This window comes from Anabrus simplex, chromosome 2, assembly GCF_040414725.1.
Source record: "Anabrus simplex isolate iqAnaSimp1 chromosome 2, ASM4041472v1, whole genome shotgun sequence".
NCBI classification, from domain to species: domain Eukaryota; kingdom Metazoa; phylum Arthropoda; class Insecta; order Orthoptera; family Tettigoniidae; genus Anabrus; species Anabrus simplex.
Window position 1 is genome coordinate 740,768,968 of NC_090266.1, and position 12,382 is coordinate 740,781,349.

General features: G+C 39.7%; 1 protein-coding gene across 1 annotated transcript in view; it reads right to left on the minus strand.

The window, feature by feature from the left end:
- LOC136863083 (23 kDa integral membrane protein) overlaps positions 1-12,382 on the minus strand; it is a 57,672-nt gene that overhangs the window by 25,551 nt on the left and 19,739 nt on the right. Inside the window, exon 2 of the mRNA XM_068225854.1 lies at positions 6,412-6,600. Coding sequence (XP_068081955.1) covers positions 6,412-6,600 — 189 coding nt within the window. The remainder of the gene's footprint in view (positions 1-6,411; positions 6,601-12,382) is intronic.

Here is a 12,382-nt window from a genome sequence, read left to right on the forward strand (position 1 = left end):
TGTAGAAGGTTTTGGAATTGTACACTGGAATGAGATAATTTTGAAAATGACTTTATACTTTTTTAGATTATAGTAATATTATAAGTATGTACATCCATGTAAGCAGAAATCATAAACATAAAATACTATTATCATTAGTGTACCGGGAGGTACACCTCAACGCCTCGCATTCAACATTAGCGCCTAAATGAACTCCTCTATCAATCAAAAGTGAAACTAATAACATAACAAGTTGGAACTTTAATCAGAAGATGTCACCACTGAAAAATTAAGTAACTGTTTTGTTGTGAAGTTTACTAAACTGAGTGAATTTCTCGTTGTTTTGTTTGCCATTCATCAAGAAGTTTGGACATTCTTCCACAGATGATACTACCAAAAAACTATGATCATGCACCCTGGTGCAAGGTGTAAGAACTTATAACTTGAAGAAGTTTTGTATTCCAAGGTTTTCCATAACTGATCTATGTTCATTTATTTTTGGGTTGGCAATACTTCCTTTTCTTTCCGCCAGTTTTGAATCTAGCCAATCAGGAATTTTTGTAATTAATTTTCAACCAATCCCGTATTTCTTGTTCACTTTGTGTTAGTCAATAAAATTTAAGAGGGTGTGTCCTGATTAGTCTTGAATGATCTCGAACCTTCCCTGAGGGTATATAAACTGCGGCTTTTCATGTTTCCTGGTCAACTGATCGTCGTCTATCTGAGTGTGTGTTTAAGCAGGAGGCGGGCGGTCTTTTTCGTCGGCAGCAGAACACCTATAAGGTAATGGCCACATAAATTACATCTTTCATGTTGTAGCTACCTTCGCAGCTTAATCCGAGGGGAAAGGTCCGAATCTTTAGTTATGTAACCTACTTTTCTAAAACGTAACTTCCTTCCGGCTAATGTAATAATTTCATAAAATCTTCAACTGTTAACCGGGGATAGAGAGTGATGTACCCCCTCGAGCTCCCCTTCATCTTGATTTTAGGTGACTACGTTTTGTAACTGTTTTTCTTCCTTGTAATGCATTAATTGAACCTTTATTCGTGTCACCTCAGTAGCTTGGGATTAGCCCCTGTATCTCTGGGCCAAGAGCCCCGTTAGGATTTTATTCTTCATTATCTAGGAGTGCAAGTGTACGCCTTCATTCATTTTGTGTTCGGGCCGTTTTTTTTAACCTGTTCTTTTTCGTAAAGGCCCTGTAGGTTGGGTACTAGATACAACTGTATTAAAACTCGTTATTTGCAATTCTGAGAGTGTAACTTTTGAGGTAATATTGCCTTGAACGGGCTGTAAGAAATGGAGAGCCTGTTTGCTATTTTCAAAGTTTGTAATTGTGAAGGGTGTCTCTGGAAGGCTTGACATTTGTGATTTAGGGAGCAAGTGCTCTTGAATTAAAGGATTTCTGCCCTTAATTAAATAATACCACTTCCATTTGTAAAATCATAAAACTAGGGGCATGAAGCCCAGAATTGTAAAATCACTAATCTTGGACCTTCTTAATCTTGTTTCAAGATTGCTTTTGTACCTGATGCTTCATTGTTCATTCCGTGAAATATTGTTAAGTTTGTTTTCGGAAAAGAAATATAACCTTTTAAAGTTTTAACTCAACTTTGATATTGTAGATAGACTCATTCACCCCGGCACCTTCTTTAACCTCTTTCTGCTCCACGGGTAAGCCCGGAACAATTAGCATAAAAACTGTAAAATATTACACTAGTTTTCTGAAAATCAAAGCACGTGGGTTTTAGTGACAACATACACAATTTTTTCGTTTGCTGTGGACAATATTTGAACATTAAATCAAAATGAACACAACATTTCAAATTCTCAGGTCATCGTCATCTTCAGTGGGATGATGTAATTTCTCGTGGTCTTCATTTGAGTCTGAATTTCCCTCCAAAGCAACTTTATAGAATGACAAATCATTCATATTTCTCCACTCGGACCTGAAGTGTTTCGTCTGTAGAGCATCCGCATATGAAAGCTTCTCTTTCTTCAAGGAAAATTGATTTGAGAGTGTTTTCCCTCTCTTTATGACTGATTAGAATACTCCTAGATCCGATTTGTAATTTTCTTCCCCCTTCAAAATCACACTTTTGCAGAAACAGTTTTCTCGAGAATAAGTCGTTTTTGCGACAGAAAATGTGAAATTCCACTGACCAGGATGTTTTATTACTGTCGGTATAGTACCGGTACTCTTCCAGTCATAAATGACAAAATCATCTGCCAGTTTCTTCACATTGGCACTTTGCCCAATGATATCTCTGTACTCACATGGTGTTATAATGGTTTCTCTTTTCCTAACAACTTTCTGTATTCTTCCGAACACTCTGTCTGGCGGAAGGAAATAACGACCAACAATTGGAAAAATCACGTGTACTTCTTTGAGTATTATTTTGTGGAACGCAGCCAATACATACGCATTCCAATCATGGTTACATTTTTGTTTCGTCCGGGGCATGCATCAGCATACAGTTTCATAACGACAGCTGTCCCTAGATCTAATGAAATTAGTTTACCATACACCATTGATGAAATCACGTTTGAACCCTTGGATCGTTGATTTTCTGTCCAAGACTAAGTCGTTACTGCTTCACAAATTTATTGAGATTTCCAACGCCCCTCTCAAACGGTGAAATTATATAAATGTAACTCTCTATAAAAAGAGGCAGATTAATCAGGAACCCGAGGAAGAAGCATATTCTTCTGACAATCAAATGACTATTGAACTGGTTTTTCTTCAGGATTTTTACGGTGTTTATGAAATGCCTTTTCTTTTAGCGTTTGCACCCTAAGCTTTGTCATGAGTTCAGTTTTTTCATGAGGCACTTTACATGCGACAATTAGGTCATTAAGTTTGATGCACTCAGAGCAGGCATCCGTTTCTGGAGATTTGAAGCAAATATTTCTAAAAAATTCATATTTAACCAACAGATCCTTGTTTTCTGTTCAATAAATTTTCCACAGCTTTTTAATGCTTTTGCCACTGGGAAGATATTGCCGTGCAGACCTTTCTCTACCGTCGTGCGAATCAACTCATTTTAGATTGGAAATAAAAGTAATAACAGACTCCTTATGACTCTTGAAAACATTACTGCGTTTATCACCACTTCTATTTTCTTTAGGGATGCTTCCCGTGTATATAAATTTCCTACTCAGGTACTGTATTCGAAATCTTTAAATTTTCAGGAAGGCAGTACTACAGACTGAAGTCATACCTTTACTTGAGTTTACAAAATAACCTATAGTAACTGAATTTCCTGATTGAGTGCCTTTGACGTAACGCCTTCTTGTAGGAATACTTTAAGTTGTATGCTTCACTATGAATTTATTTTGGTCTATTTTTGAATAGTTGGCATAAAAGGCTGCATGAAATGTTCATACATCCTGCATTGTCAAATCACCACAACCATAAACACTATTTTTGTGTTTACATCTCGGAAGATTAGGGAGAGAAGTAGTCCTATATCTGAAAACAAATAAATTAAAAGTAATTAATATTGATATTATTTTGTATTATTTATGCCAGCTTTTCAATTTACACGAAATTGTTTAAAGCATTAGGAGTCGCACCCTCGGAATTAAAAATAATAGGTACCCTTACCTCTTATATTTCCCCTGGTTTTTCCTTCGTTTGGAGAGATCACTCAGTCTCTTTCGTCCTCTACCAGGAGGTGATAGCAATACATCACTTTCCATTGTATCGTGAATAACATAAAAAGAATGCTGAATACTTTTCACATAACTCTTATACAAATCACTTCCGGTACTTATTTGTTCGGTGTCCGTACTTGTAATGAACGTCGACAATGAGTTAATGTAAGCTACAATGCTATTAATAATGCTTATACAGTGTTAGTAATGGTTGAAAACATGAACTTAAGTTGACTTTGTAAAAAAAAAATTAAAAGAATAACGAAGACAGTTTTGGAACCCAAACAACAAATAATAGTCGTCTTGTTTATGGATTGAAGGAGTTCTGAAAATAATTCATGTAAGGAAAGAGAGTTGCCTGCTGTCATTTCTTGATGGATACAGTACTTTTGCATCCATCTCTTGGCACAGGCCAGAGTAAAGTGTAGCTTCCACCGAAGTCCCAGTCAACATCCATGGCTGTGACAATATGGAAGTTGCTGGGGTATGGGTAGTGCTGAGTAATGATGATATTCAGGTCATGACTAATGCATCTGAGTGTTATGAAAGGTGCTGCTCATAGGGTCAGTCGCGCTGCAGTAGTACTTTCTGACCCGGTGAGGAAAGCAATGGCAAACTACCTCACTCCTCATCTTGCCTAGTATGCCTCATTTTGGTGCTGCCATTGGTTTTTGGGGTTTCCTTATAACTGCATAACCTTTGGTGGTGCTATTTGAGGATCCAACCAGCCTCTGGGCTGATGACCTAACAGACAGAAGGAAAGAGAGAGTTTTGGGGCAGTACACATGGTGGAATGAGCGAGTTTTAGAAAATTACATGATCTTTGAAGCAAAGTTACGCAGGAAAAGATCACGTTTAGCCATGAAATGGGTAACCGTCTTGTTAGAAGAGTTTGTTGAGAGAGTGAAACCACCATTACATCACTTTTTTTAAAAAAAGTGGAGGGAAGCAGTTTTGGAAGTAGAGTTTATTTTTACTCATAGAGAACCATGACACATTTAATTTAACATCTGCTGCTGGCTCTGTTTCGCATTTAGGCTCCACCACTCACAGAATTTTGAACTAGGAGATGGCATCCAAAACTACATATCTAATTTTAGGAGCCTTCATAATTATTTAGGACTCAAGGTCTACCGATGTATTTATAAAATTAGCTCTTCTTACACGGGTAGAGCACGAGTTGTATAAAAGGCACTGGGAGCTGATGTTGTTTGGGTCATCAGTCCATAGCATGGTTTGATGCAGCTCTTCAAGCCACCCTATCTGGTACTAGCTTTTTATTTGTATATGATTACTGCATGCTTCATCTACTCTAACCTGTTCGTCATGTTTATGCCTTGGTCTACCCCTCCCGTTCTTACCCCACTACACTACCCTCAAAAGTCTATGGTTATGATCACGATATCTACAGGGACGTAAGACCACAAACTTATTTTTTATGTAAGTGAACAAGTCCTGGATGTCTCGAGATATGCCCAATAAATCCATCTCTCCTTCTGGTCAAATTTCGTCAAGTCATTTTCCTCGGAATAATTCGATTAAATATGTCTTCATTTTTATTCCGATCCACCCACTTGACCTTCAGCATCATTCTGTAAGCCTTCTGTTCGCTTTGTTTCAGTGTTAATAATTGTCAATGTTTCACTTTCATTCAACTAAATGCTCCACATCAAAAACATCTTTCTAATATGGATATCCATGTTTGAAGTAAGTTAATTTCTTTTCATAAGAAAGTCTTTCCTTTCTTGCGTGTTTATGACGTCGTTACTCCTGCAATCGTTAGTATACCAAAATAAAATTAACTTGAATCGACTCTGCTCTACGTTAGAAGTAAGAAACATGAAAGTAGTGAAAATGATTGCTGGTACAAATAAGTGGGAACGATGACGAGCTGGTACTCGCAATCAGTAGATAAAGGCTAAGTTAGGAATGAATCCCATGGATGAAGCTGTTCTGTGATCTTGCTTCAATGCTGGGGGTCATGCGAGGTGAACGGAGGAGACTACGTGACCTAGGAGAATAATGGACCAGGTCATGCAGGGTAGGAGAAGCAAAGGGAGTCCAAAGCGATGAGCTTAGCCTCGGATTTTAATGATTTGAAGAAATGTGGAACTAAGCGTGGCCAAAGAGCTAATTGGAAATAAAGAATTGCAGAGACGTTTGGTAAATTTACACAGGGTTGCAGACTGAAGACTAAAACGTATAACATCCTATATAGAAGAAGAAGTATCGCTATGATGACTATGTCCCCGATCTGGAAGAGCAGAGATATCAGTTTGGCTACCAAGTACAGATTAGTCAATGCGATTATATTCCCACTGTTCATGTATGGATGTGAGAGCTGGACGCTGAAACAGGCAGACAAAAGGAAGGTCGTCGCTTTTGAGCTCTGGTGTTGGCGAAGAATCTTATGAATACCATGGACTGAAATATCACCAATAAGGTAGTTTTAGAGCGCATCAAGCCCCGTATGTCATTGGTTGGTAAGATTATGAAGCTGAGACCAGCTTACTTTGGCCACGTTACAATCCGATGCACTGGAAAAAACAATCATGCTAGGAATGATCAGCGGTACAAGAAGACCAGGTCGTCAGAGGACAGACACAACCCTCATCCTGGAACAATTAAAGGGGGCAGTGTGGAACATGACAACTTGGAGAGCGCTAATTCATAGAATCGCCGTTGGTCGGATTCGACTGGACGGATGACATCATCATGCATATATGTAGCATTGTAGCCTATGTACCATGTATTTTTTATACTATTACTTACCAAATTTATCAACCATTTCTTCTCCTTGGTTGCTCCTTGCCAGATGAGTGCGGACAAACAGCAGGATACCAGACCCATCACGATCATCAGAACCGGAGGACCGATGACATTGTCAGCCAAGAATTCTCCATACTCCAAGATGTGTGCTAAGATGATAGCCATCAGAACCATGAGCACCACTCCCAGGAGCTAGCAAGCAGAACAAACATTTCTATTGATGTACTGACAGCGAGTTTTAGGATATCGTCAGGGTGAGTGATCTGAATGGTGGTTGAAGTAATGCGATTGATTAATGTTCACATAAATTAGTTTTATAACATTACCTATAGAAACCCTTGCAGTCTAGTTTGATATTTATACATACTTGCAATTCTGATTTCTTTATATGAGTGGTACATTTACTCCTGCTTGCTGACCATTTGTGATTCATCACAGGGAAAACCGATTCGATTACTCGTACCCAGTCCAGGAAGTGATGTAGAATCAGTTATTCCAGTGAAGAAGCCGCAATTAATTTGTGGCAAATTAAATAATGTTTGTCATCCGAAAGGGGGAAAATTAGGTAAATATTTGTCTTTAGTCGATTCACGGAAATGTATGACACAGATCATCTAAATATCGGGAAATCCCTCAAAAATCGGGAAATTTGGCAACCCTAAGAAATGCATCCGGCCTCAAGTTAAATTAATTTAGGTTACAAGAGGGAGGTCATTGCGTAACCTTGCTCATATTGTGCTTTCCCAACTTTAGTTTCTGTATTGAACTCCACATTTAACGTAGAAGCGCCAACATTTTTTCTGGTCACATGGAGCACCAAGGGAGAAGAGAACAAAATTTACCCACCGAATTTTTGCACAAAATAAGCACTTGATTATTGATGATATTGTTATTTTATTATTATTAGTGTTATTTAAACTATTGCAAACTATTGCACTTATTTCAAATCTCAGTAATAACACAAAAACCCACGCGGTATAACATAAACATTATAGTTTTTATTTTGAAAACCACTTCAGTTTTCTGCAAGACCTTTTGGAGTCCCAATAGATATCATCATCCAAAACCGTGGAACATGACCCTGTACGGCACTGAACTTGACTTACAGCGTGAATTTTGCAGAGATTTCCTCCACAGTTTCCACATACTGAAACACATCACATATGCTTCAATTTATTTACTCGCAACACTGTGGCATAATTGTATTCAAGCGCTCAATATAGTCATGGGGAAAGAAGGAACACTGGATGGCCGTGCCATAGGTTGTGAGAACCCCGCAGCGCTCAGGTAGGAACGAATTCCTCTAATTGGACCTGAGCCGCAACCCGTGATTTCGATCATGAAGACCCCATAGCCGCGTCCCCACGCGAACAGCAAACTTTGATGGGGGTGAGATTTGAACGAGGGGATGCACCAAACATTTGTCACAGTTTGACAAACTTCTCTTTTCCAGGGCTGGAATAACCTGAATTCTAATCAATTAATCCGCCACTAAGCTGAATTCTACCGATCTGACACCACACGTAGTTAAGATGATAATTATAGAGTAACAGGAGATGATAAAACCATTTGCTTGTGCCATGCAGATATATATACGTACACTTAATAAAATGGAAATTGCAACACCACGAAGGCATAGGTCGTTTGTGTTGATTTTCAAGATATGGAACGATACCGTGTAGGTATGTAAACGATCAAAGTTTCAGACCCATTAGATTATTGCTACAGGTCTCCCTACGTGATTGGTCGCGGAGGAATCAACTCCAGTATACGGATTCTGGTGTAGTGTAGTTGACTTGCAGTCTGTGCAGTGAAATGTTCCCCGTCAAACATGCCTCGACGACAGAGAAGAGCACGCTATCAACAACTGTCGCCGTTTGAGAGGGCTCGGATAATTGGGCTGTGTGAGGCTGGATTATCGCTAGGGACTGTCGCTGCACGTGTTGGCCGACAGGCATCTACGGTACAATGTGTATGGCAGCAGTGTCAAATGAAGGTACCCACACTCGTAGACCTGGCACAGGCCCAGCGCGACGGACAACTATGAGAGAGGATCGCCGCAACATTCGGATGGCCCGGATGGAACCCCATGCAACAGCAGCGCAAATTCGAGCAGCTGTGGCACCCCACGTTACACAACAAACAGTTGGTAATCACCTGCGTGCAGCTGGCTTACGATCCCGTGTCCCTGCAGAAGGTGTTCCATTGACCCCACAACGGCGACGTGTAAGTCTGGCCTGGTGTCGAGAAAGATCGACGAGGGTCGACGAATGGCATAGGGTTGTCTTTAGTGATAAATCGCGCTTCTGTCTTGCCCGCAGTGATCGCCGAAATCGTGTGCGCCGACGTACCGGGGAGAGGGGCCGCCCAGATCTTATTGTCGAGAGGCACACAGGGCCAACACCAAGCATTATGGTCTGGGAGCTGTTGGCTTTAATGTGAAATCACAATTAATACTTGTTGAGGGTACGATGACTGCTCGACAGTACGTTGATAGGGCACCTACTCAATCCAGTGGTTGTCCCTATAATGGCGAACATTGCTAATGGGATGTTTCAGCAGGACAATGCCCGGGTTCACACTGCACGCATCTCCAGAGAAGCTCTCCATATCACAACCTTAGAATGGCCTGCCAGATCCCCGGACCTCAGTCCTATTGAGCATGTGTGGGACATGATTGGGTCGACAACTGGCCAACCGTACTCAGCCACCCACAACTCTGGAACAACTGACCCGTACAGTGCAACAAGCATGGGCCACAATTCGTCAGGAAGCGATACAGGGCCTTATTGACTCCATGCCTCGACGAGTTCATCAATGTATTGCATCCTGTATTGATGGTTCTCCAAACTTGCGGTCAGAGGGACCTGAAAGTGTAATCATCGAATCACAACCGAACACTCGTCCTGCATGTTCAGTTTCAGCAATGTAGCACGACTCCTTCTGGGTGTTGCAATTTCCATTTTCTTCAGTGTATTAACGTGAGCAGCCGTTAGCGTAAGGCGAGCTCTCACATAGTAAGAGGGTCTGCTTGGCGGTACTTCCCCCTGGAGCTCGAGATCTTGTGAAACTGTAAAAGCTGAGTAGACAAGGGAAGCGTTCGCTATTGCATTTTGAACGACGATAGTGATGTGTCATGACCACGAGCAGATGAGACAATAACTTTGGGAAGTTAATGTTAGACTAAAACTAAAATCGTTGTGATTTGGCTCACAAGAGCTAATGATGGTCCGTATATATAAATAACATACGGCGCGTATGTGAAGTGTGAGATTGACGTGAGCGATTCGTTAATAAATAACCCCTGACAAGGACAGGTAGCAACCGGGGTCAGTTCCCTTAATTTAGTGCCGCGTAGATCGGACTAATATCTAAGCGGCGGCTACAGTTAATTGCAAGCCAATACTAAGGTTGCGATCGTGCATTCGAGCACACTAAGCGGAGAAGTACAGAGGTGTGAAAATTGTTAGACTCAACACTATTTCTTTCTTATTTCCACTGTCACATTACGTATTGCTTCCCTGCCCATAAAAATCTTTTTGTGCTGCAGTGCAGAATTTCTATGTGTTAGTTGTCTGTTATATTTTCTTTCAGTTACCTACATCAGTGACGATAACACAGTCAATAGACTCGTTTATCAATATTATATTCCAATGTCGATGATTTTTAACTTCTCTTGTAAGTATAATTAGATAAAATGGAATTACATGAAGTGGTTCTGTGATATTTTGCTTTACTTGAACGCTGTTAATCCGCTGTGCTTTGTACTATTTACAATCCAAAATCTTGGAAAACGATGTTGTAGGATTAGCAACTGACCAAACAGAAATATTTAATCTCAATATAATATTTCAAAAATAGAAATACTACAGTATTTAAAAAAAAGTTTTGTAAATCGGACGAATGTTTGACTGAAAGTTTCATTAACAAAGACAAGTGAGGGCCAAAACTAAGACGAAGGTAATTTAACTTCTTCTTTGAGTCTAATCATGTTCACACCTCTGTAAATGGTTCTAATTTAATTCAACAGTTCCAGATGCAGCCCAACATGAAGCAGACAGCAGCCATGAACTACCCAGGAGTCGACAAGAGGACCTTCATGCCTGTGCTGTGTGTCGTAATCATGGGCTAAGCCCGCATGACATAGTGGCATGTGATTCGCCACTGATGGAAAGGTTGCCGCCAAGTTAACTCCTTTTGTGCTTTAAGCATGTGAAGTGATACCTAGATTCACTAGAAAAGGCCATTATAAATATGTAAATTAACTCTTAAATGTAAGCCAGAGTGGCATTTGTATTGCTCATTTCAGTAAATTTAAATACGTTTAGGGCTGCATGCATGCTAAGTACCCGAGCTGTGTATTGTAAATACTTAGATGGGAAATAAGGAAAGAATAGGCTAGATATAGGTGTGGGTTACTGTTATTTGTATTTTATTCCAATTAATGTTGAGTTAAGATAGAGTTGCATGGGTAGATTCTTCGTGAAAAATCTAGTAGACTGTACTGAACCCTTGAACTTACCATTTCATCGTTGGTCGGCCACGGCTGCTACAGTAGAACAATATAGAACTCTTAAATCATGGGTCGTTGCGGGAATAAATTCGGTCACGATCTTAGCCAAACGATGGGGTTCAGAAGAGAGCCTAACTACTTGAAATGAGGAGTAAATATGTGCTTACTAACTTTTATTAAAATCGAAATGGCACGACAACATTATTATTTAATATAAATCCTTGAAATAAAAAATTATAAATTATTTTTTATTGAATGTTCCAAACGCAGTCACATTGCATAGCGTTGATTTATTTCTCCCAATATCGAAGAGTTGCTTCGGAGAAATGAGTACATTAGTGGACAGCGAAACTGAAAAAACTGGAAAAGGAAAGACCTGAAAACCGGGCACCTATTACTCCAAACGAGAACTGAGAATTAATCCACACGATCCGTGGAAAATCTGACTTTCAACAAGTAGAACGCCTGATTTCCTCTCAATTAAGGTTATCCACCAGTCGAATACCCTTTACGGATACGGAACACCCGCCGAATAGACCCTTAATCGAACCAAATTGACTATCAGTTGCTTTGGATAGGTTGCGAAATATTATGGGAAAGCATGGTTTTCACTACGAGTTAACAGCATCATTCACAATTGAAATAAAATTCCACCATGTATTTGTCATTCATGACACCGTTAAGTGATAAGGTAATCCCGATGCTAAATGTGCATCACCCAAACAGCTGTTCGGAAGGAACCAACAACAACATGATCCGCGAGGATCTTACGTTACGTCGTTCGAAAGGAACAAAACTGCGAAATGCAGGAAACACTTATTCATCACGAATTTAGGAGAAATGCCAAACACTGAAGTTAATTGAAAAGTGGTAAATCACTTGAAAGGTATTATTATTGAACCGATTTTCAGGTTAGAAATGGTTATGTTACGTTTAATAAAATTACCAGTCCACATTGAAAAATACTACAACTTTAAGGAATTCTTTCCTTTGAAAAACAATGACTACCATTACAGATCCATCTACTTACTGTTTGTCCCAACACACTACCTATAAAGTGATTACTTAATCGAATTCAACTACGAATAAAATGAAAGTACGACAAAGATTGAAAATAAAATAATATTACTGGCTGACGAATCGAAACCGCATTCGCAACTCAAGTCTCACACTAATACATGAGTGTCAATATGCACACTATCAAAACGAAACGGACGTCAGAACGACAAAACAATTAAGTCCGTAAAATAAAATAACATATCGAAGTCGTTAAAACTCAACACCCATGGAGAATTACAAGAAAAAGATTTAATCTCCATCAGGTCGATATCCAATATTTGGGCAAACCTCATTCGCCGATAGTGGCCCCGTTATCTTAGGGAACACCTTCCAGCTGTTGGAGCTACGCACTAGTTGACCTCATTATTATCGAAATAACCCTCTTCATATTTCATATTTTAC